The sequence below is a fragment of the Ascaphus truei genome, chromosome 3 (assembly GCF_040206685.1).
Source record: "Ascaphus truei isolate aAscTru1 chromosome 3, aAscTru1.hap1, whole genome shotgun sequence".
Lineage (NCBI taxonomy): Eukaryota > Metazoa > Chordata > Amphibia > Anura > Ascaphidae > Ascaphus > Ascaphus truei.
In genome coordinates, this window is record NC_134485.1 from 222873535 (window position 1) to 222899764 (window position 26230).

The 26230-nt window shown below is 36.3% G+C and overlaps 1 protein-coding gene across 45 annotated transcripts in view; it reads left to right on the forward strand.

Moving 5' to 3' along the window:
• ABI3BP (ABI family member 3 binding protein) overlaps positions 1-26230 on the forward strand; it is a 425352-nt gene that overhangs the window by 293760 nt on the left and 105362 nt on the right. For 31 of the 45 annotated variants that reach the window (XM_075590134.1, XM_075590143.1, XM_075590151.1 and 28 more), the window contains 28 exons: positions 216-290; positions 960-1030; positions 1753-1852; positions 2202-2270; positions 3072-3131; positions 3405-3479; positions 4126-4197; positions 4936-5034; positions 5393-5461; positions 6259-6318; positions 6570-6644; positions 7302-7373; positions 8099-8197; positions 9265-9324; positions 9576-9650; positions 10306-10377; positions 11098-11196; positions 11554-11622; positions 12423-12482; positions 12995-13066; positions 13800-13898; positions 15123-15182; positions 16294-16365; positions 16993-17091; positions 17503-17571; positions 23740-23808; positions 23922-23996; positions 25325-25399. In XM_075590134.1, coding sequence (XP_075446249.1) covers positions 216-290; positions 960-1030; positions 1753-1852; positions 2202-2270; positions 3072-3131; positions 3405-3479; positions 4126-4197; positions 4936-5034; positions 5393-5461; positions 6259-6318; positions 6570-6644; positions 7302-7373; positions 8099-8197; positions 9265-9324; positions 9576-9650; positions 10306-10377; positions 11098-11196; positions 11554-11622; positions 12423-12482; positions 12995-13066; positions 13800-13898; positions 15123-15182; positions 16294-16365; positions 16993-17091; positions 17503-17571; positions 23740-23808; positions 23922-23996; positions 25325-25399 — 2121 coding nt within the window. The remainder of the gene's footprint in view (positions 1-215; positions 291-959; positions 1031-1752; positions 1853-2201; positions 2271-3071; positions 3132-3404; positions 3480-4125; positions 4198-4935; positions 5035-5392; positions 5462-6258; positions 6319-6569; positions 6645-7301; positions 7374-8098; positions 8198-9264; positions 9325-9575; positions 9651-10305; positions 10378-11097; positions 11197-11553; positions 11623-12422; positions 12483-12994; positions 13067-13799; positions 13899-15122; positions 15183-16293; positions 16366-16992; positions 17092-17502; positions 17572-23739; positions 23809-23921; positions 23997-25324; positions 25400-26230) is intronic. The other 14 variants (XM_075590182.1, XM_075590137.1, XM_075590136.1 and 11 more) reach the window with 14 other exon arrangements.

The following is a 26230-nucleotide window of genomic DNA, read 5'->3' on the forward strand; positions in this document are numbered from 1 at the left end:
GTATGTTACTTCTAAATATATGTGGGATATTCCTTTTAAAAAAGTATTACAACTGTCCTGAAAACGAAGGAGGCTAGTTTATCTTTAAAGTAAAAAATGTTTAATTGGTATGACTTAGATGCACACATTAGATATATTGATGATGTGTTATGTGAAGTCTAAGTACTTTCAATATCAGTTTACGTCATCAAATTCAGTAATGGATTTTTCAACAGGGATGCTCCCAGTATCCACAGATATGCCAGAAGTGAGCTCTTTCATATCTCTTGAACAGCAAAAGACCACATTGGGTAAAGGCACATTCTGTATTCATGCATGCACATTAGATTGGAACTGTGCTGCTTCCTTTGTTTGCTTTAGTTTATCTGCAATATTCATCCCAACTCATGTGCAGCGTCTATAGACGATAGAAAGGTCTGAAGAAACAGTCTATTTCAGCACTAGTTTAAGCCTATGACAGTGACATGTTTGGGGTGGAAACTTGATAACTGGTCCCTAAATAACAATGATAAACATTTAAAAAAAGATGTTCAACGTATGTTTCAAACAATTTTCAATCCAAAATTGCAAGATTTCACTTAATTTCTGTGCTCCCTATTGTGGGATTTAGGACCATACCTTTTTGTTGAGAAGGACCATACCCTTCTTTTATCCTGCATCTTCTACTTCTTTTAAATAAATAGAAAAAATGAAACAAAGAAAAAAATCATAATTTTTACTTTAACAATGCATACATTCGTTTACGGAAGCTAACAGCATCACCAAGTTATTCACACAATGAATAAACATGGCCTGTCCTTTTATCACATGTTTATTCTGATTCTTCCCTGGGTGCTAAGGGGGCGGGGGGCCGCTTTGATGTCAATTGCTCATTCTTTCTGTTTCCTTTAGGGCACTGATCCTAATTATAGAACAATAGTATTGGGCATAATATCTAAGTTACAACTATTTGTTTTTAGCTGTCAGTGAGATGCAGCCTTTTTATGATCCTACCACAGAAAACAGCTTGGAAAAAGAACAAACTCAGCATGTAAATCATGTTTTTTTATTTTCATTATAAAATTAATATTCCCCATGTTTAGGTAAAGAGAGGTAGGAATGTGCTCAAATGTGGTTCATAAATATTTTTCACAAATTTCAAATGAGTAGTTCAATTTTAAATTGTACAATTCACTATAATAACTTGTTGCCTCAAAAAATTATATATAATTTCAGTTTGTCTATGTTACAGAGTGAGCTCTGATGGCAGATGGGAGGCAGATATGTTTTCCCTGTTGGTAGACCATGATCTGACTGCCCAATATACAAAAGGCAACAGGGAAACCCCAGTGGTGTTTGCTGTTTCCTCTCATTATATAACACATTAGTAAAGGTCCCTTTTTTTCTTGATCATAAATATTTTTGACCAATATGAATGTGGTTGGTGATGAGGATGCAATCTGCTTCAACCCATTAAAAGCAAAACTTGTGTCTGAGCTTTGTAAATCACCAACCCATAAATATGAATCAGAAATTAATAATTTTCAATCTTAACATCAAGTGAAAATACATAACATTACAAAATTCTTGGTTTTATTGAAATGATTAGTGCAGTAAGAAAAGAGGCTGCATAACAAGTAAAACAAGTAAAAAGTCTGAAGTGGTTTGATTGTGTTTGTGTGTTTTACATTGATTATTAGAATTGACATGCTTGTGATATCATAAGTGATAGAGTTTGCTCTGCATCACCTGAGTAAAAATGTGCACCTTTTAGGTCTGCCTTCGATTCTGCCAACAAAGTCATCTTTGTCTCCTCCAAGCGTAACAACAAAGAGAACTTCTGTCACTGTAGCACAAACAAGTTCCACACCGGGTAATGCAGTTGTTGATAACTATGAACGTGTAGAATGCTTACAGCTATCACATGCAAATCCATTGCTTTCACTTCACCGGGTCTTTGTGCATACAGTTGCTTTCACTTGCCCTAATATGAAAATATAGTACTTTTGTTATTGATTCCAACTCTTGATGGAAAATCATTAGCAGCCTAATTTCATGCACATAGACTCCTGCAGCTTTGTCCATAATGTCCGTATTTGTATAATCTTTGGTAATCAGTTGTCACCTTTTATAAGCCTGCTTCTTCTCTTTGGCTGCCTAATAAAATCATGTTCATATTAGTGATACTTATTATTGATTTAACTTAATTTCTGTTTTTATAGCTTCAAGAGAGAAAGAAGTTTATATTCAAGAGACTTTACACATCACAGAAACACCAGAAACTGCAGCTGGTGAATTTTATTTATTTGTATTTATCCCAATTCTTTTTACCATTTAGGCAACTTTTTTTTTTAATAAGAATTTGAGCCCATTTTTGTGACAATTCACTTCTGGGGAGAATGAGGATTTATAGTAACTTGTTTCCAATTCATAAAAATTAACAAATAGACAAAAAAACAGATTTCCACTTATGGCTTCTCTATGTTTGTGGTTTCTGTTTTTCAAAAGCAAGAAGCTCTTGTAATTGAAAGAAATGATGACCCTAACTGTACTATCACATTACTGATGAAGAAAGGCAGATCCACTCTGTGTTTCAGTGTCAATATTCTACTGGAATCAATGCTGCTCAAAACAGTTGCCGTAATGGAGTGGTATAGTGTTCCTGCTAATGCTGAAAAGTAATTATATCCACATGAGAGATTAATTAAATAGACAATGTTGTACTACTACATGTTTACAGACATGTTCTATACCCGACTAGTGGTTCATTGGATTAAAAAATAATAATATATTCTTCACTTTCTTAAGAATTTATTGGGTAACATTTAGCTGAACAATTGTGCAAGACATGTGGGACAACATTTACTGAATGGTGCAATGTTGAAAGGCACGTAATGGTCCATTCAAATAACTAAAATAATGGGCCATTCATAATAGATGCTGAATGGACCATAAAGTGCATTATGACAGCACTGCTTAGTGAATATGGCCCATTATCTAATAGCACTGTTACACTACTATCACTATACATTTTATAGGAGTTGTGTCATAATCTCAAGTACAGCAACTACATTTCTAATTTTTTATTTTAGCAAGTGAAAGACAGACTATTCACAAGATGCAGGCAATGACCAGCCCTCAAATTACAACTGGTAACTCATTTATTTCCGTTTTTAAAGCATAAGTTAGTTCTAAGTAGTTTAAAGCATAAGTTAGTTCTAAGTATATGTTGGATATTCCTTAAAAAACAGTATTACAACTGTCCTCAAAATGAAGGAGGCTAGTTTATATTTAAACTAAAAAAAATATTAATTGGTATGACTTAGATGCACACACAGTAGATATATTGATGATGTGTTATGTGAAGTCTAAGTACTTTCAGTATCAGTTTATGTCATCAAATTCAGTAATGGATTTTTCAACAGGGATGCCACCAGTATCCACAGATATGCCAGAAGTGAGCTCTTTCATATCTCTTGAACAGCAAAAGACCACATTGGGTAAAGGCACCTTCTGTATTCATGTATGCACATTAGATTGGAACTGTGCTGCTTCCTTTGTTTGCTTTAGTTTATCTGCAATAACTCATGCAGCGTCTATAGACGATAGAAAGGTCTGAAGAAACAGTCTGTTTCAGCACTAGTGTAAGCCTATGACAGTGACATGTTTGTGGTGGAAACTTGATAGCTGGTCCCTAAATAACAATGATAAACATTTAAAAAAAGATGTTCAACGTATGTTTCAAACAATTTTCAATCTAAAATTGGAGGATTTCACTTAATTTCTGTGCTCCCTATTGTGTGATGTCACTGTGCTGAAAAGGACCATAACCTTCTTTTATCCTTCATCTTCTACTTTTTTTTAAATAAATAAATTAAAATGAAACACAGAAAAAATCATAATTTTTCCTTTAACAATGCATATATTCGTTTAAGGAAACTAACTGCATCAGCAAGTTATTCACACAATGAATAAACATGGTCTGTCCTTTTATCGCGTGTTTATTCTGATTCTTCCTCGGGTGCTAAGGGGCGGGGGGCGGCTTTGATGTCAATTGCTCATTCTTTCTATTTCCTTTAGGGCACTGACCCTAATTATAGAACAATAATCATGGGCATAATATCTATTACAACTATTTGTTTTTAGCTGCCAGTGAGAAGCAGCCTTTTTATGATCCTACCACAGAATCCAGCTTGGAAAAACCACAAACTCACCATGGTAAATAAAAAAAATTATTTTCATTATAAAATTAACATTCCCCATGTTTAGGTAAAGAGAGGTAGGAATGTGCTCAAATGTGGTTCATAAATATTTTTCACAAATTTCAAATGAGTGGTTCGATTTTAAATTGTAAAATTCACTATAATAATTTGTTGCCTCAAAAAATATTTATAATTTTAGTTTGTCTATGTTATAGAGTGAGCTCTGATGGCAGGGGGAGGCAGATATTGTTTCCCTGTTGGTAGGCCATGATCTGACTGCCCAATATACAACAGGCAACAGGGAAACCCCAGTGGTGTTCGCTGTTTCCTCTCATTAGATAACACATTAGGAAAGGTCCCTTTTTTCTTGATCAACATTTTCTTGCACATCATTTTTTTTGACCAATATGAATGGGGTTGGTGATGAGGATGCAATCTGCTGCTGCCCATTAAAAGCAAAACTTGTGTCTGAGCTTTGTGAGTCACCAACCCATAAACATGAATCAGAAATTAATAATTTTCAACTTTTACATCAAGTGTGAAAATACATAACATTAAATAATTCTTGGTTTTATTGAAATTATTAGTACAGTAAGAAAAGAGGGCTGCATAACAAGTACAACAAGTAAAAAGTCTGAAGTAGTTTGATTGTGTTTGTGTGTTTTATCATTGGATATTAGAATTGACATGATTGTGATATCATAAGTGATTGAGTTTGCTCTGCATCACCTCAGTTAAAATGTGCACCTTTTAGGTCTGCCTTCGATTCTGCCAACAAAGTCATCTTTGTCTCCTCCAAGCGTAACAACAAAGGGAACTTCTGTCACTGTAGCACAAACAAGTTCCACACTGGGTAATGCAGTTGCTTGATAACTATGAACGTGTAGAATGCTTTCAGCTATCACATGCAAATCCATTGCTTTCACTCCACTGGGTCTTTGTACAGTACATATATTTGCTTTCACTTGCTCTAATATAAAAATGTAGAAGTACTTTTGTTATTGATTCCAACACTTGATGGAAAATCATTAGCAGACTGATTTCATGCACATAGATTTCTGCAGCTTTATCCATAATGTCCGTGTTTGTATAATCTTTGGTAATCAGTTATAACCTTTTATAAGCCTGCTTCTTCTCTTTGGCTGCCTAATAAAATCATGTTCATATTAGTGATACTTATTCATAATTGAACTTAATTTCTGTTTTTATAGCTTCAAGAGAGAAAGAAGTTTACACACAAGACACTTTACACATCACAGAAACAACAGAAACTGCAGCTGGTGAATTTTATTTATTTATATTTATCCCAATTCTTTTTACCATTTAGGCAACTTTTTTTTAAAATAAGAATTTGAGCCCATTTTTGTGACAATTCACTTCTGGGGAGAATGAGGATTTATAGTAACTTGTTTCCAATTCATAAAAATTAACAAATATACAAAAACACAGATTTCCACTTATGGCTTCCCTATGTTTGTGGTTTCTGTTTTTCAAAAGCAAGAAGCTCTTGTAATTGAAAGAAATGATGACCCTAACTGTACTATCACATTACTGATGAAGAAAGGTAGATCCACTCTGTGTTTCAGTGTCAATATTCTACTGGAATCAATGCTGCTCAAAAATTTTGCTGTAATGGAGTGGTATAGTGTTCCTGCTAATGCTGAAAAGTAATTATATCCACATGAGAGATTAATTAAATAGACAATATTGTACTACTACATGTTTACAGACATGTTCTGTACCCAACGTGTGCTTCATTGGATTAAAAATATATATATTCTTCACTTTCTTAAGAGTTTATTGGGTAACATTTAGCTGAATAATTGAGCAAGACATGTGGGACAACATTTACTGAATGGTGCTAAGTTGAAAGGCACGTAATGGTCCATTTAAATAACTAAAAGAATGGGCCATTCATAATAGATGCTGAATGGACCATAAAGTGCCTTATGACAGCACTGCTTAGTGAATATGGCCCATTATGTAATAGCACTGTTACACTACTATCACTATACATTTTATAGGAGTTGTGTCATATCTCAACTGCAGCAACTACATTTCTAACTTTTTATTTTAGCAAGTGAAAGACAGACTATTCACAAGATGCAGGCAATGACCAGCCCTCAAAGTACATCTGGTAACTCATTTATTTCCTTTTTTAAAGCATCTTGAGCATGTTAGTTCTAAGTATATGTTAGATATTCCTTATAAACAGTATTAGAACTGTCCTCACAATGAAGGAGGCTAGTTTATCTTTAAACTAAAAAAAAATTTAATTGGTATGACTTGATGCACACACAGTAGATGTATTGATGGTGTGTTATGTGAAGTCTAAGTACTTTCAGTATCAGTTTACATCATCAAATTCAGTCATGGATTTTTCAACAGGGATGCCACCAGTATCCACAGATATGCCAGAAGTGAGCTCTTTCATATCTCTTGAACAGCAAAAGACCACATTGGGTAAAGGCACCTTCTGTATTCATGTATGCACATTAGATTGGAACTGTGCTGCTTCCTTTGTTTGCTTTAGTTTATCTGCAATATTCATCCTAACTCATGCAGCATCTATAGACGATAGAAAGGTCTGAAGAAACAGTCTGTTTCAGCACTAGTGTAAGCCTATGACAGTGACATGTTTGTGATGGAAACTTGATAACTGGTCCCTAAATAACAATGATAAGTATTTTTAAAAATATGTTCAAAGTATGTTTCAAACAATTTTCAATCTAAAATTGGAGGATTTCACTTAATTTCTGTGCTCCCTATTGTGTGATGTCACTATGTGCTGAAAAGGACCATAACCTTCTTTTATCCTTCATCTTCTACTTTTTTTTAAATAAATAAATAAAAATGAAACAAAGAAAAAATCATAATTTTTCCTTTAACAATGCATACATTCGTTTAAGGAAACTAACTGCATCAGCAAGTTATTCACACAATGAATAAACATGGTCTGTCCTTTTATCACGTGTTTATTCTGATTCTTCCTCGGGTGCTAAGGGGTGGGGGGCGGCTTTGATGTCAATTGCTCATCCTTTCTATTTCCTTTAGGGCACTGACCCTAATTATAGAACAATAATCATGGGCATAATATCTATTACAACTATTTGTTTTTAGCTGCCAGTGAGAAGCAGCCTTTTTATGATCCTACCACAGAATCCAGCTTGGAAAAACCACAAACTCACCATGGTAAATAAAACATTTTTATTTTCATTATAAAATTAACATTCCCCATGTTTAGGTAAAGAGAGGTAGGAATGTGCTCAAATGTGGTTCATAAATATTTTTCACAAATTTCAAATGAGTGGTTCAATTTTAAATTGTAAAATTCACTATAATAATTTGTTGCCTCAAAAAATTATTTTTCATTTCAGTTTGTCTATGTTATAGAGTGAGCTCTGATGGCAGGTGGCAGGCAGATATTTTTTCCCTGTTGGTAGACCATGATCTGACTGCCCAATATACAACAGGCAACTGGGAAACCCCAGTGGTGTTCGCTGTTTCCTCTCATTATATAACACATTAGGAAAGGTCCCTTTTTTCTTGATCATAAATATTTTTGACCAATATGAATGTGGTTGGTGATGAGGATGCAATCTGCTGCAACCCATTAAAAGCAAAACTTGTGTCTGAGCTTTGTAAATCACCAACCCATAAACATGAATGAGAAATGAATAATTTTTAATCTTAACATCAAGTGTGAAAATACATAACATTACATAATTCTTGGTTTTATTGAAATGATTAGTACAGTAAGAAAAGAGGCTGCATAACAAGTAAAACAAGTAAAAAGTCTGAAGTGGTTTGATTGTGTTTGTGTGTTGTGTCATTGGTTATTGGAATTGACATGATTGTGATATCATAAGTGATTGAGTTTGATCTGCATCACCTCAGTAAAAATGTGCACCTTATAGGTCTGCCTTCGATTCTGCCAACAAAGTCATCTTTGTCTCCGCCAAGCGTAACAACAAAGAGAACTTCTGTCACTGTAGCACAAACAAGTTCCACACCGGGTAATGCAGTTGCTTGATAACTATGTTCTTGTAGAATGCTTTAAGCTATCACATGCAAATCCATTGCTTTCACTCCACTGGGTCTTTGTACAGTACATATATTTGCTTTCACTTGCCCTAATGAAAATGTAGAAGTACTTTTGTTATTGATTCCAACACTAGATGGAAAATCATTAGCAGACTGATTTCATGCACATAGATTTCTGCAGCTTTATCCATAATGTCCGTGTTTGTATAATCTTCGGTAATCAGTTATCACCTTTTATAAGCCTGCTTCTTCTCTTTGGCTGCCTAATAAAATCATGTTCATATTAGTGATACTTATTAATAATTTAACTTAATTTCTGTTTTTATAGACAATGCACTTCTGGGGAGAATGAGGATTTATAGTAACTTGTTTCCAATTCATCAAAAATAACAAATAAAACACAGATTTCCACTTATGGCTTCTATATGTTTGTGGTTTTCATTTTTCAAAAGCAAGAAGCTCTTGTAATTGAAAGAAATGATGACCCTAACTGTACTATCACATTACTGATGAAGAAAGGCAGATCCACTCTGTGTTTCAGTGTCAATATTCTACTGAATCAATGCTGCTCTCAAAACATTTGCCGTAATGGAGTGGTATAGTGTTCCTGCTAATGCTGAAAAGTAATTATATCCACATGAGAGATGAATTATATAGACAATGTTGTACTACTACATGTTTACAGACATGTTCTGTACCCGATGTGTGGTTCATTGGATTAAAAAAATAATAATATATTCTTCACTTTCTTAAGAATATATTGGGTAACATTTAGCTGAACAATTGTGCAAGACATGTGGGCCAATATTTACTGACGGTGCTAAGTTGAAAGGCACATTATGGTCCATTCAAATAACTAAAATAATGGGCCATTCACAATAGATGCGGAATGGACCATAAAGTACCTTATGATTTAGCACTGCTTCGTAAATATGGCCCATTATGTAATAGCACTGTTACACTACTATCACTATACATTTTATAGGAGCTGTGTCATAATCTCAAGTGCAGCAAATACAATTCTAATTATTTCTTTTAGCAAGTGAAAGACAGACTATTCACAAGTCACAGGCAATGACCAGCCCTCAAAGTACATCTGGTAACTCATTTAATTTAGCTTTTAAAGCATCTTGAGCATAAGTTAGTTCTAAATATATGCTGGATATTCCTATAAAAAGTATTACAACTGTCCTGAAAATGAAAGAGGCTAGTTTATATTTAAACAAAAAAATGATTAAGTGGTATGAATTGATGCACACACAGTAGATATATTGATGATGTGTTATGTGAAGTCTAAGTACTTTCAATATCAGTTTACGTCATCAAATTCAGTAATGGATTTTTCAACAGGGATGCTCCCAGTATCCACAGATATGCCAGAAGTGAGCTCTTTCATACCTCTTGGACAGCAAAAGACCACATTGGGTAAAGGCACCTTCTGTATTCATGCATGCACATTAGATTGGAACTGTGCTGCTTCCTTTGTTTTCTTTTGTTTATCTGCAATATTCATCCTAACTCATGCAGCGTCTATAGATGATAGAAAGGTCTGAAGAAACAGTCTGTTTCAGCACTAGTGTAAGCCTATGACAGTGACATATTTAGGGTGGAAACTTGATAACTGGTCCCTAAATAACAATGATAAGCATTTTTAAAAATATGTTCAACGTATGTTTCAAACAATTTTCAATCTAAAATTGGAGGATTTCACTTAATTTCTGTGCTCCCTATTGTGTGATGTCACTATGTGCTGAGAAGGACCATATCCTTCTTTTATCCTTCATCTTCTACCTTTTTGAAATAAATAAAAAAAATGAAACAAAGAAAAAAATCATAATTTTTCCTTTAACAAAGTATACATTTGTTTAAGGAAACTAACTGCATCAGCAAGTTATTCACATAATGAATAAACATGGCCTGTACTTTTATCACATGTTTATTCTGATTCTTCCCTGGGTGCTAAGCGGCGGGGGCGGCTTTGATGTCAATTGCTCATTCTTTCTATTTCCTTTAGGGCACTGACCCTAATTATAGAACAATCATCATGGGCATAATATCTATTACAACTATTTGTTTTTAGCTGCCAGTGAGAAGCAGCCTTTTTATGATCCTACCACAGAATACAGCTTGGAAAAAGAACAAACTCACCATGGTAAATCATTTTTTAATTTTCATTATAAAATTAATATTCCCATGTTTAGGTAAAGAGAGGTAGGAATGTGCTCAAATGTGGTTCATAAATATTTTTCACAAATTTCAAATGAGTGGTTCAATTTTAAATTATACAATTCACTATAATAATTTGTTGCCTCAAAAAAGTATTTATAATTTCAGTTTGTCTATGTTATAGAGTGAGCTCTGATGGCAGATGCGAGGCAGATATTCTTTCCCTGTTGGTAGGCCATGATCTGACTGCCCAATATACAACAGGCAACAGGGAAACCCCAGTGGTGTTCGCTTTTTCCTCTCATTATATAACACATTAGGAAAGGTCCCTTTTTTCTTGCTCATAAATATTTTTGACCAATATGAATGGGGTTGGTGATTAGGATGCAATCTGCTGCAACCCATTAAAAGCAAAACTTGTGTCTGAGCTTTGTAAATCACCAACCCATAAAAATGAATCAGAAATTAATAATTTTCAATCTTAACATCAAGTGAAAATATATAACATTACATAATTCTTGGTTTTATTGAAATGATTAGTGCATTCAGAAAAGAGGCTGCATAACAAGTAAAACAAGTAAAAAGTCTGAAGTGGTTAGATTGTGTTTGTGTGTTTTATCATTGGTTATTGGAATTGACATGCTTGTGATATCATAAGTGATTGAGTTTGGTCTGCATCACCTCAGTTAAAATGTGCACCTTTTAGGTCTGCCTTCGATTCTGCCAACAAAGTCATCTTTGTCTCCTCCAAGCGTAACAACAAAGAGAACTTCTGTCACTGTAGCACAAACAAGTTCCACACCGGGTAATGCAGTTGCTTGATAACTATGTACTTGTAGAATGCTTTCAGCTATCACATGCAAATCCATTGCTTTCACTTCAACGGGTCTTTGTACAGTACATATATTTGCTTTCACTTGCCCAAATATGAAAATGTTGAAGTACTTTTGTTATTGATTCCAACACTTGATGGAAAATCATTGCAGACTGATTTCATGCACATAAACTCCTGCAGCTTTGTCCATAATGTCTGTGTTTGTATAGTTTTTGGTAATCAGTTGTCACCTTTTATAAGCCTGCTTCTTCTCTTTGGCTGCCTAATAAAATCATGTTCATATTAGTGATACTTATTAATAATTTAACTTAATTTCTGTTTTTATAGCTTCAAGAGAGAAAGAAGTTTACATTCAAGACACTTTACACATTACAGAAACACCAGAAACTACAGCTGGTGAATTTTATTTATTTGTATTTATCCCAATTCTTTTTACCATTTAGGCAACTTTTTTTTTTAAATAGGAATTTGAGCCCATTTTTGTGACAATTCACTTCTGGGGAGAATGAGGATTTATAGTAACTTGTTTCCAATTCATAAAAAATCACAAATAGACAAAAACACAGGTTTCCACTTATGGCTTCTATATGTTTGTGGTTTTCGGTTTTCAAAAGCAAGAAGCTCTTGCAATTGAAAGAAATGATGACCCTAACTGTACTATCACATTACTGATGAAGAAAGGCAGATCCACTCTGTGTTTCAGTGTCAATATTCTACTGGAATCAATGCTGCTCTCAAAACATTTGTCGTAATGGAGTTTTACAGTGTTCCTGCTAATGCTGAAAAGTAATTATATCCACATGAGCGATGAATTAAATAGACAATGTTATGCTACTACATGTTTACAGATATGTTCTGTATCCAACGTGTGGTTCATTGGATTAAAAAAAAAATATGTTCTTTACTTTCTTAAGAATTTATTGGGTAAATTTTGTTGAATAATTGTGCAAGACATGTGGGCCAACATTTACTGGACGGTGCTAAGTTGAAAGGCACGTTATGGTCCATTCAAATAACTAAAATAATGGACCATACATAATAGATGCTGAATAGACCATAAAGTGCCTTATGACTAAGCACTGCTTAGTAAATATGGCCCATTATGTAATAGCACTGATACACTATCACTATACATTTTATAGGAGTTGTGTCATAATCTCAAGTACAGCAACTACATTTCTAATTTTTTATTTTAGCAAGTGAAAGACAGACTATTCACAAGATGCAGGCAATGACCAGCCCTCAAATTACAACTGGTAACTCATTTATTTCCGTTTTTAAAGCATAAGTTAGTTCTAAGTAGTTTAAAGCATAAGTTAGTTCTAAGTATATGTTGGATATTCCTTAAAAAACAGTATTACAACTGTCCTCAAAATGAAGGAGGCTAGTTTATATTTAAACTAAAAAAGAAGGAAGGACCATAACCTAATGGTGTTGAGAAGGACCATAACCTTCTTTTATCCTTCATCTTCTACTTTTTTTTAAATAAATAAATTAAAATGAAACACAGAAAAAATCATAATTTTTACTTTAACAATGCATACATTCGTTTACGGAAGCTAACAGCATCACCATGTTATTCACACAATGAATAAACATGGTCTGTCCTTTTATCACGTGTTTATTCTGATTCTTCCTCGGGTGCTAAGGGGTGGGGGGCGGCTTTGATGTCAATTGCTCATCCTTTCTATTTCCTTTAGGGCACTGATCCTAATTATAGAACAATAGTATTGGGCATAATATCTAAGTTACAACTATTTGTTTTTAGCTGCCAGTGAGAAGCAGCCTTTTTATGATCCTACCACAGAATCCAGCTTGGAAAAACCACAAACTCACCATGGTAAATAAAACATTTTTATTTTCATTATAAAATTAACATTCCCCATGTTTAGGTAAAGAGAGGTAGGAATGTGCTCAAATGCGGTTCATAAATATTTTTCACAAATTTCAAATGAGTGGTTCGATTTTAAATTGTACAATTCACTATAATAATTTGTTGCCTCAAAAATGATTTATAATTTCAGTTTGTCTATGTTATAGAGTGAGCTCTGATGGCAGGGGGAGGCAGATATTGTTTCCCTGTTGGTAGGCCATGATCTGACTGCCCAATATACAACAGGCAACAGGGAAAGCCCAGTGGTGTTCGCTGTTTCCTCTCATTAGATAACACATTAGGAAAGGTCCCTTTTTTCTTGATCAACATTTTCTAGCTCATAAATATTTTGACCAATATGAATGTGGTTGGTGATGAGGATGCAATCTGCTGCAGCCCATTAAAAGCAAAACTTGTGTCTGAGCTTTGTGAGTCACCAACCCATAAACATGAATCAGAAATTAATGCTTTGTACCCTTTACGTTTACATCAAGTGAAAATACATAATATTATATAATTATTTGGTATATTAAAATAATTAGTGCTGTATGAAAAGAGGGCTGCATAACAAGTAAAACAAGTAAAAAGTCTGGTGGTTAGATTGTGTTTCTGTGTTTTACATTGGGTATTGGAATTGACATGCTTGTGATATCATAAGTGATAGAATTTGGTCTCCTCAGTAAAAATGTGCACCTTTTAGGTCTGCCTTCGATTCTGCCAACAAAGTCATCTTTGTCTCCACCAAGCGTAACAACAAAGAGAACTTCTGTCACTGTAGCACAAACAAGTTCCACACCGGGTAATGCAGTTGTTGATAACTATGAACGTGTAGAATGCTTTCAGCTATCACATGCAAATCCATTGCTTTCACTTCACCGGGTCTTTGTGCATACAGTTGCTTTCACTTGCCCTAATATGAAAATATAGTACTTTTGTTATTGATTCCAACTCTTGATGGAAAATCATTAGCAGCCTAATTTCATGCACATAGACTCCTGCAGCTTTGTCCATAATGTCCGTATTTGTATAATTTTTGGTAATCAGTCGTCACCCTTTATAAATCTGCTTCTCTTTGGCTGCCTAATTAATTCATGTTCATATTATTGATACGTATTAATTTTTTAACTTAATTTCAGTTTTTATAGCTTCAAGAGATAAATAGGTTTACACTCAAGACACTGTAGACATCACAGAAACACCAGAAACTGCAGCTAGAGAATTTTATTTATTTGTATTTAACCGCATTCTTTTTACCATTTAAGCAACATTTTTTTTTTTTTAAAGTAGGTGTTTGAGCTCATTGTTTGCAAAAATCCACTTCTGGGGAGAATGAGGATTTACAGTAACTTTGTTTCCAATTCATGAAAATGCACAAATAGACAAAAACACAGATTTCCACTTATAGCTTCTCTATGTTGTGGTTTTCGTTTTTCAAAAGCAAGAAGCTCTTGTAATTGAAAGAAATGATGACCCTTACTGTACTATCACATTACTGATGAAGAAAGGCAGATCCACTCTGTGTTTCAGTGTCAATATTCTACTGAATTAATGCTGCTCTCAAAACAGTTGCCGTAATGGAGTGGTATAGTGTTCCTGCTAATGCTGAAAAGTAATTATATCCACATGAGATAATTTAATAGACCATGTTATGCTACTACATGTTTACAGACATGTTCTGTACCCGACGTGTGGTTCTTTGGATTAAAAAAATAATAATATATTCTTCACTTTCTTAAGAATTTATTGGGTAACATTTAGCTGAACAATTGTGCAAGACATGTGGGCAAACATTTACTGGATGACGCTAAGTTGGAAGGCACGTTATGGGCCATTCAAATAACGAAAATAATGGGCCATTCATAATAGATGCTGAATGGACCATAAAGTGCCTTATGACTTAGCACTGCTTAGTAAAAATGGCCCATTATGTAATAGCACTGTAACACTACTATCACTATACATTTTATAGGAGTTGTGTCATAATCTCAAGAGCAGCAACTACAATTCTAATTATTTCTTTTAGCAAGTGAAAGACAGACTATTCACAAGTCGCAGGCAATGACCAGCCCTCAAAGTACATCTGGTAACTCATTTATTTTAGATTTTCAATCATCTTGAGAGTATGTTTGTTCTAAATATATGTGGGATATTTATAAAAAATATATTACATGTGTCCTGAAAATGAAGGAGGCCAGTTTGTCTTTAAACTAAAAAACAATTAATTGATATGAGTTAGATGCACGTATACAGTAGATATATTGATGATGTATTATGTAAAGTCTAAGTACTTTCAATATCAGTTTACGTCATCATATTCAGTAATAGATTTTTCAACAGGGATGCTCCCAGTATCCACAGATATGCCAGAATTGAGCTCTTTCATACCTCTTGAACAGCAAAGGACCACATTGGGTAAAGGCACCTTCTGTATTCATGTATGAACATCAGATTAGAAGTGTGCTGCTGCCTTTGTTTGATTTTGTTAATCTGCAATATTCATCCCAACTCATGTGCAGCATCTATAGAGGATAGAAAGGTCTGAAGAAACCGTCTGTTTCAGCACTAGCGTGAGCTTCTGACAGTGACATGTTTGGGGTGTAATCTTAGTAATTGGTCACTAAACAACATCAGACAACAATAAGCATTTGAAAAAATATGTTCAAAGTAAGTTTGCAAACAACTTTTAATGAAATGATGGAGGATTTCATTTAATTTCTGTGCTTCCTTTTGTGTGATGTTACTGTGTGTTGAGAAGGACCATACCCTTCTTTTATCCTTCATCTTCTGCTTGATCAGGAGATTTAAGGACTAGCGTGTGTATAGATATGATGAGGTCATTAAGAGGGCCATGGGGCCCATGCTTACACAAAACAATTAATAACTAGTCAACATTTCAGGGTTCCTCTTGCACAGAAAAAAATGAATCCTTTGTTAAATGAAACAAAAAAATCATAATTTTTCCTTTAACAATGAATACATTAGTTTAAGGAAGCTAACTGCATCCACAAGTTATTCACATAATGAATAAACATGGACTGCCCTTTTAGCACATTATTCTGATTCTTCCATGTGTGCTAGGGGGGTGTTGCTTTCATGCCAATTGATCATCCTTTCTATTACCTTTAGGGCACTGACCCTTATCATAGAACAATAATCATGGGCATAATATCTAAGTTACAACTATTTGTTTTTAGCTGCCAGTGAGAAGCAGCCTTTTTCTGCTCCTACCACAGAATCCAGCTTGGAAAAAGATCAAACTCACCATGGTAAATCATGTTTTTTTTTATTTTCATTTTAAAATTAACATTCCTCATGATTAGGTAAAGAGACGTAGGAATGTGCTCAAATGTGTTTGATTCACACATATTTTTCTTTTTTAAATGATTAGTTGTATATTATATTGTACAATTTGCTGTCTCAACAAAGTATTTATAATTTCAGTTTGTCTATGTTATAGAGTGAGCTCTGATGGCAGATGGGAGGCAGATATGTTTTCCCTGTTGGTAGGCCATGATCTGACTGCCCAATATACAACAGGCAATAAATATTTTTGACAAATATGAATGTGGTTGGTGATGAGGATGCAATTTGCTGCAATCCATCAAAAGCAAATCTCGTGCTTGAACTCTGTGAATCACCAACCCATAAACATAGATCAGAAATGAATAATTTCCAACCTTTACATCAAGTGAGACTACATAACATTACGTAATTCTTGGTTTTATTGCAATAATGAGCGTAGTCAGAAAAGAGAGCTGTATAACAAGTAAAAAGTCCAAAGGGGTTAGATTGTGTTTGTGTGTTGTGTCATTGGTTATTAGAATTGAGAAGCTTGTGATCATAAGTGATTGAGTTTGGTCTGCATCACCTCAGTAAAAATGTGCACCTTTTAGGTCTGCCTTCGATTCTGCCAACAAAGTCACCTTTGTCTCCTCCAAGCGTAACAACAAAGAGAACTTCTGTCACTGTAGCAGAAACAAGTTCCACACCGGGTAATGCAGTTGCTTGATAACTATGTACTTGTAGAATGCTTTCAGCTATCACATGCAAATCCATTGCTTTCACTTCAACGGGTCTTTGTGCATATAGTTGCTTTCATTTGTTTTTTTACGTGAAAACGTAGAAGTACTTTTGTTATTTATCATTTCCAACTCTTAATGATAAATTATTAGCAAGCTTTGATTTCAGCACATTCTACCGTATGTCAAATTCTTTACCTGCAGATTTCTCCATAATACTGTAAATGTCTGAAATTCATCCATGGCATATTTTTTTTATCTTCAGTAATCAACGTTCACCCTTCTTAGACCTGCTTCTCTTTGGCTGCCTAGTAAAACCATGCTCTTATTAGTGCTATTAAGTAATCGCCGAGTTGTCATTTAACTTCAATTCTGTTTTCCTAGCTGCAAGAGAAAAAGAAATGTACACTCAAGAATCTATAGACATCACAGAAAAGCCAGAAACTGCAGCTGGTGAATTTAATTTATTTATTTTTATTTATGCGTATTCTATTTTCCATTCAAGCAAAAATAGGTTTTTGTGTTAATTTTTGCTAAACCCCATTTGAGAAGACAACGAGGAGTTACCATGACTTTGTGTCCTACTCAGAAAAATCCTCCCTTTATGGCTTCTCTAAGTCTGTGGTTTCAATTTGCAAGAAGAATAAACTCTAACAATGCAAAAGAAAGTTTGTTCCACTCACTGTTTCCATAGCAATATACACTGGCGACACGTTTTATTGAAGCACGGCTAGCACCGCAAGCCGGGGGATGCCCCGGCGTGCTAGCCGCACTCCCTCAGCGCGTCATCGGGTGCCTGCGCCCCCTGCACGCGCGTCCAGGGTTCCCCGAGGGAGCCCTGGTGTCCCGCGATGTGGGGGATGGCGGCAGAGGGTTCCGGGGGACCCGGCGGACCCGGCAGCGGGAAGGAGAAAGCCCCGATCGGAGGGCGCTCCTCCGCTGCGTGCCCGGCACCCTCCGGCGCACGCCAGGTTACTGCTGCGGCCGAGAACGGGCAAATGCTCGAATAAACTCGGCCGCAGCAGTACACTTGATGAATCGATTCTAGGATCGAAATGTTTGAGTGATGTACTGTACTTTTAATTCTAATGCCCAACGGTATTTCTTGCCACAAGAAAGATGAATTAAACATACAGTGTTGTGCTACTCGACTTGGGTTCTTTGTTGTAACTACTGTATCTTTGCAAAAAATGTCGTTCAGTATATTTACAATGTGAAGTGTTCACAGACATGCGCCCAAATTATGCTTCAAGAAAAGTATACAGTATATATTCTTATATTCTTTACTTTTTTGAGACGTTACTGTATAAGGAAAAAGTCAGCCGACCAATTGTGCAGGACATATTGACACACAAAACAATAGCATTTGACGGCAGATAAGAACCTAATCCGCCCATTTTCCATTCTGCTGTAAACCTGTGGACCCTATTTGATCCTCATCTTTCTTTTCAATTTAGGACAGCCTTATGTCTATCCCAAGTATTTTTTTAATTCCCTTACTGTTTAATCCTCTACCACATATGCACGAAACCACCATCTTTTTACTTCCTCCCATTTGCCCCGACTCTGCCACCCTCCAGCTTCAGAGAATGGCCTCATGCTCTAGCACTTCTCTTTCTTTGGAATATGTTTCCCCCCTCCTGTACTTTGTTGAAATCCTTTATGTATTTAAAAGTTTCAACCAAATCCCCCCGCTCCCTCGTCTCCTCTAACCTTGTACATAATAAGGTTATTTGGTCTTTCCTAGTACAGATGTAGCCAGACTTGGATTTGTTCTGCCGGGGTAGCCAGGGAAACCAAAGCATGTTTTCCCCTGGCAACGGGGATCCTCACTGCGGGTGGTCCCATTTGGAAAAATGGACCACAGGCAGTGATACAGGGGGAAGTCACGGCTCTCACGTTTACTGTAGGTTAAATGAGGAGGAGGTGGAGCTGCAGATTTCTCAATTAAACTTTTTTACTTATGTCACTGAAACCCCACCTTTTTGTTTATTGAAGGAGAAATCCCCTCCCTCACCCACCCTCCTCAACACCCATGATCTCCCCTACAATCACCCCTTCATAAACCTTCCCAAAGTCTCTCTAAAGCTCCACTGTCAGACCCATCCCCATGCCACCGACAAGACCAAATCCAGAGATCTGACCCCAACCTCTGCCTACCAACCAAGCAGACTCTCAATACATCTAACCCATAACCTGACCTCCAGTGAAGTTACCTGCTGGAAATCTCCCTCAAAGTTCAATAGGAAGCAGCAACATCATCAGTTGTGGCTTCTCATTGGATGGCAATTTAAATCCCGTCTAAAATCTAGGCAGAAATAGCAGCAACTTCACCAGTAAATATGTCAGGAACTGGGGGGGACCCCGTTCCTATTTTGTAAAAATATGTTGTTTAGTTAGGCTGGATTGTAAATATACAACACCTGTTACCATGTCACTGCATTTTTTTTAAACTTTTTTTTAAATATGAGACTTTTCCCATTTTTCCTTAATACTAATGTTTGGGGAATGAAGATACCAACAAAATGCAATATACTGGTATTTAGACTATGGTAGAATACTGCATCAGCTGGCGAAGAATAATCCGAGCTAAACATATACACATCTTTATTTCCTCGTGTCAAATGGTCTGATATGACACAACCTCTACTTTTCAGCTACAGAGTAGCGAAACATATACATATATTAAAAAATTAACTTTATATATATACTTCGTTAAGTTATGGTGGGTATAAAAAAGTGACATAAACCCTTCACTGCAAAGCATATAGCAAATGGAAATATTACGGTATGCTCATTTGCATGTCTTAGACAGGTCTGCAACCCCGCCTTTCACCATTATCACCCAGCACACAGCACTTCCACTGCAGCAAGGGATTCTGGGAAATGACATGCAAATGAGCACACAGTGCCACTTTTTGCTTCAAAACCATTTTTAACCTGGTTCCCTATAGGCTTAAGCGTGCTGCATGGTCACAGCTTTGAGCACAGCCAGGGTTAAGATGCATAGCCAGCAATCCCACCCACAGACAGTCGTTTCAACCTTTATGGGTCTCATCAGTGTGGGGTTGGTTATACGGCTATGCAAAAATGAAAAATGAGCATACAGTAATATTTCCATTTGCTATATATATATATATTTTTTTATATATATACTGATTTGATACATTTGAATAATATACTAATGGTAATATATATTTGTCACTTGAATAGTAGTATTTGAACATTATTTTACAACGCAAACTCACTATTCCACCATTAATCAACTAACTCTATGTTTTTTTCCAGCAACTACCAACCAAACTATCACAGCCAAATACAGTACTCTACCCTTTCAAACCCTTACAAAAAAAAAAAAAAAACACTGGTGATGCTCGTTTTTCACCGAGTAGTCATTAGTGCTTTTATTACCACTGCACTTTTTGTCACCATTTACTAATTCACCAATATCTTTCTGCTTCAAGGCCCAAGATTCCATTAATCATACATCTGGGGAAGTGTCACGGCTTGTCTATTAAACACTATTATTATTGTAGCACTGTACTGCTTTCTTCTGCACCTATGACCACAGCTTTGCTCTTTCTGTTGTAGAAAAAGATCTAACGGATAGAACCTCAGAAGTGCGCTAAATTAGGAGAAATAATGTTACCTTACCAAATGAGGTAACAGGTGTTATTTTTCCTTCTTTTAATGGGGGATTGTTAAAGCGAATCATTTGCATAAATAAGGTCCATTAGCAAAACTACCATCCTTATTTACCTGTGTTTTCAACTACAGTACACTACATATGCGCATTGGACAACCTTTAAGGCACGTTATTAAGGCAGCGCTACTAACAGAGATTGTCATGTGTTATCAAATAATGCAAATCTTGTTATAATAATGAGAAAGGTATCCTTTTTACACGTATTACATTTTTTCCTTAATGACATGGTATATAATGTAATAATGACTGTATAACGTACAGTATGGATGTACAATTGCATATTCATTTATATTAATGTACAATTTAAATAAATTAAGGAAGGACATCCTTAATAAAAATGAAATATTAATTTATATTGTCTGAGATATGTATGGATATACATTATTGTACACCCATACTTTGTGCAGTCATTATTACATTATATATCATATTAGTTCACATAAAAATATCACTTTAATCACTAACAACTATAATATAGTTTGATGTGTTTCAGACATGTATAGGATCCCTAATATACTGTATATATCTTTGTATGACACAGGTAACTTTTTGTAATGAAAGAGTTAGGTCCTATACTCATTACATTGCTTTTAGACTATTCCAAGAAACAACTCAATGATAATCAGAGTCTGGGTGTGAGTAAGGGCAGCTTTTGGAAGGCGCTAAAGGAGCATCTCCGTCATTAGGTAAACTGCTCATTACCATATGATTTGCATATGAGTAAGCCAAGCGTCCGTTAAAAATGTGTCAATCAGTTATTGTTAAGGAAAGTGCCAGGACACCGTTGCGCTCGGCACCTTTGGGGAGACGCATTATGCATATCGATATGTTAAATTGAAAAAAATGGAACATTAAAAATTAGCGATCTTCTGAGGATCTAGTCCTAAGTGAGAAACGAGAACTTGCATGTGCTACAAAACATTGCACAATTGAAAACATTGGGGGTGATATATCAAGGTAAATTTAGAGCAAAATATATGGCAAATTGCGTAGTTTTCATCTCTTTGGTCAATATATCCATTTGTTTGTGCCATATACATCAGCTTGCAATTTGGGGATGGTCAATGGCAGAAGTTAGGGAGGAGTTTCATGATGCACAGATTTTTTCTCTTTTATTTGCCTAAACAAATCCAGTACCAGGTCTGAGTGGCATAAACGTTCCAAGCTAAAAATATGCATCAAATGTAGGAAACACTTCCCACATTTGAGGAAAAAGCCAACAGAAAAGGGAGCAATGTGTCAAAACAAACATCTAGTTGTACATTCTTTACGTTGATACATCACACCGCCCAATGAGTTCAAAATAGGCATCTTTTCTCATAACAACCTCTAGCATGTGTGTCCGACGAACACCTCTAGGATTTTGTTTATTTTTTGATCTTGGAACCTCTTTTTCAGCTTTCACTGGAAGTCAACTCATTGTTACCATACCACAAGACATTACTTTGACCATACCTGTGCAATATTCTCTCTCTCTCTCTCTCTCTCTCTCTCTCTCTCTCTCTCTCTCTCTCTCTCTCTCTCTCTCTCCCTCTCCCTCTCCCTCTCCCTCTCCCTCTCCCTCTCCCTCTCCCTCTCCCTCTCCCTCCATTATTAGCATCTGATCAGTACATTTATTCAGAAACAATACTTCCTGGATATATGTAGGCCACAGTGTATCTTAATACATGTCCAATTATTGTGTTACTGCTGTTGAAAATGTGTATTTAAGTTTCAGATGTTCATCCCTTTTTATAGCTTGTTGTCTTGAATTATTGCCTTCCATTGCAGGTCCTGTACATCTTGTTCTAATCCACTGAACTATGACTTGCAGAGGAGCTGAGATTTGACATTTGAAGTTTATTTTTCCAGCAATCCATAACAATAATTCCCAATATAGCACCAGCAGCTGTGGTGCTGATTGTCTTACCAGTGATTGTCTTACCAAAGGCAGTGAAGCATATCAGTGTTTCAAATTCTAAAGGGGCTACCCATTATACTGCGTAAATGCAGGCTGGGGCACTATAGCACAAAAACTCCCATTATTGTCATTGGCGTTTAAGTGCGTTAGTGCCCCGATCAGAACTATCACAGTTTAATGAAGAACCCCCAAAGTGTAATTGTTTTGCTTTATAGATTTCTATAACTATCTAGCCTAACCTTCAGTTGTAAAGACAGATTGCCATAAAGGAATGCTGCAGAATATAATAATAATAATGTCCATCATTTTTGGAGCAGCTACAGTGTAACGATAAAGTATTTAAAATAATACTCTGCAATGATAGAAACATTTTTGGTTTTATTTCAGTGGGATATGGGTGACCATGTTTCATTCTTCCAATTTAACCATTTTCCGCATGACTGCCCCAAATAGCGGGCTGAAAATGACTGAATTACAATAAACTATACGTTTGAGGGATTCAAAAGTGGTTACATGGGCAATAAAAGGAGTTAGTAGAACAGACTCTTGATAGAAGTTTATAGCAATGAGTAACTTTAGACGGTAGTTTGATAAATGGTACAGCATACAGTATTTTATGTCTGGCTGCATTTTTTCATCACTCACACTGCAATGAAATCTCCAGCTTCTAATGGCACAAATGTACTCCACCTAAGAAATAACATTTTTGCATTTGACAGAACCATTTTTTTTTTGTACTGAACATTACTTGGCATTAACAACGTCTCCTTGAAACAGGCCCCATGATTCCATTGCCAATGGGATTTTATGAGTGAGAATACATCTGTGACCAGCTCGCCTCTACTGAGTCTTAACAGTGCAAAGTTTCTTTCCGCAGACTCAATCACTGCTGTTCCAGAGTGACTGATCCTCTCTTCATGCCACTGCTTCTTATTATTCCTGTCTAATCACTGCATTTTCCATCGTGCAATTTAACTGCAAACAAGTCGAGTATAACCTAGATTCTTTCTTTCAGTTCCAAAAGAAACGTCATCACTTCACTCAATACCTATTCCTAGTACAGAAGCACCACAAGCTGAACCTGGTAAAAGCATTATCTGTTTTACGCAAACGCCATTCGTATTTCGGCAACTGACCTTTTTTATCCCCCCTCTTTTCTAACAACTCTCATTTTTATTTGTTTATATTTTACCTCAGACAGCAGACAGCTTATTTCTGAAATAATTACAACTGAGGCACCTCACACCTATGAGCAAGAAAAAATAACTCTAGGTAATACCATGAATTAAATCAATACCCTTGCTAGTTTTTTACTCGATCTGTAATTAGTCGTTACTTCATGCTCCTTATGACCACACCTTTCTTCTGCCTGTTCATTATTTGTGGCTGAAAAATCATATCCTCTTTTTACTTATTATGCTAGCTTCTATTGTATTGTAAATAACCTGAAAGTATCACGTGTATGACGTGTTAACTAGTTTCCATTACAGCTCACACGTTACTGGAAGTTTCCATGCAATAGTGCAGCGCAATCTTTCTTGCTCGCGCATCCCCTCCTGCTTCCCTCCCTACTCACGCCCCCCCCCCTCCCTTACCTCCTCTCCGGCTCCCGGCGTCATACGAGGTCGCGGGGTCACGTGACATCACGTTGCCATGCCAACGTGACATCACATGACCCCACGGCGTCATTTGACGCTGCGTTGCAATGGTTACGCGGCCCCAAAGAGAAGGTAAGTGAAGTTGCAGAGGCCTCACGCGATCCCCCGCCATTAATTTAAATGCCTTGGGAGAAGAGCGCGGGGCCTCTGCAACTGCTGCGCCCCCCCCTGAATAATCTTGCGCCCCCCACTCTGCGCACCGCTGCAATAGTGCAGGGCCACCATCATTGGTTAATGAGTAACACCCTTGGGCACAGATGCACTCAGCTCAGTTAGGTTATTTAACCTAATGTTAACCTAAATTAACGTTAGGTTAATCATAACGCCTATCCACTGAAGCAAGTAACCCAACGTTAACCCTGTGCTACTCCTTAGAGGCAAAAGAGACATTCCCTCTAACATAGCATATCCATTCATGTTAGCACAGGGATTTAACCTGCCGTTATTTATAATAGTCCTATTCTACTGGAGTCCCAAGAGCAATATATATAAGCTGAAACCCACCTTGAAACAACTTGGGGAGAGACAAAAGTGCTCAAAAAGCTGCGCACCTGAGATACTGTACCTGAGAGATATGCTCATTGCAGTCAGTAAAATATACTTTGCATATCCTATTAGCATATCTCCCAGGTATCTCAGGTGTGCTGCTTTGCTCTCTCTCTCTCTCTTGCTCTCCTCCAGCAAAACCCTATGTTAATGAGTTCAACGGTGGCTGTTATTTTTGCATATAATTTGCTTAGTAGATACTTGTTAAACTCTGGAAAAATAAGGTTTGTTGCCTATCTAGGTAACCTGACATTATCTGCACTGATTTAACAGAGCTTAGTGCATCTGGCTCTTGGTATTGAGTTAATTCTCCTTCATTGCTGAACAGTGCCATACTGTAGTTTATTTACTGTAACACCAAATCTCAAAGTAGTCATTGTAAGCATTTGTTCACAGTGTCCAGTGATACTCCGTTTATTCCAAAGCTTGCAACAACACCCAGGCCAGAAACAGAACCAGAGACCACAGCTGGTAATGACATTTGTATTATACTGTCCTGTATGTGCTTGCCTGAGAGAATACGTAGAATTTGCTGGAGAAAGAACAGCTCTTGTTATTTCATCTCTTCTCAGTGTACTTTTTCAGACGCTTGGAAGGCTTTAATGAAAGACAAGATGAATAATATGTACACACTGTGAGATTCATTTCTTAATGCGCTACAAACAAAAACATTTTTACTTTTTCAAGCCTAAATGAATATCCATGAGGCATTATGAGCCACCAAATGTTACAAGGCTTTTCTTTCTTGAAACAAATCTTCCAGTTTTCTTTGAAAACAAAGTGGTGGCCTTTCCCAAAGACATGCCTCAGATGTGGCTCTCTCCCCACGTTATGACGAAAGGTTTTTGTGATCTTTGCTCTTGGTATTCTGCAGAGGTTTAGCCCACTCACACCCTCCGCACCAGGGCTCCCCACATTTAATCCTCGACAGCAAACCACATGCTAGGTGTTCATCCTTTCTCTAATTATCACTTAATGAACCGATTGACCAAGTTCTAATTAGCACTGTGGCAACTTGTTTAGATATGTGTTGCTCTGAAAACCTGGCCACTTCATATGTCGCAAGGGCAGAACTTTGAGAACCCAACGAACACACGATCTGCATTCTTCTTTATCACACAGACCTGGCAATACAAGTAAATGCAGAGACATGCATGAAACATTGCAAGAGGCCATAGAAGATAAATACAACAAAGTTGTAAAACCGACCCAGTAACTGACACAACTGTCCCGTTTCAGCCTAATTACCTGAGTTATTAGTTTTCTTGACAAAAAAACATATACATGGGGCAATGTTAAGCT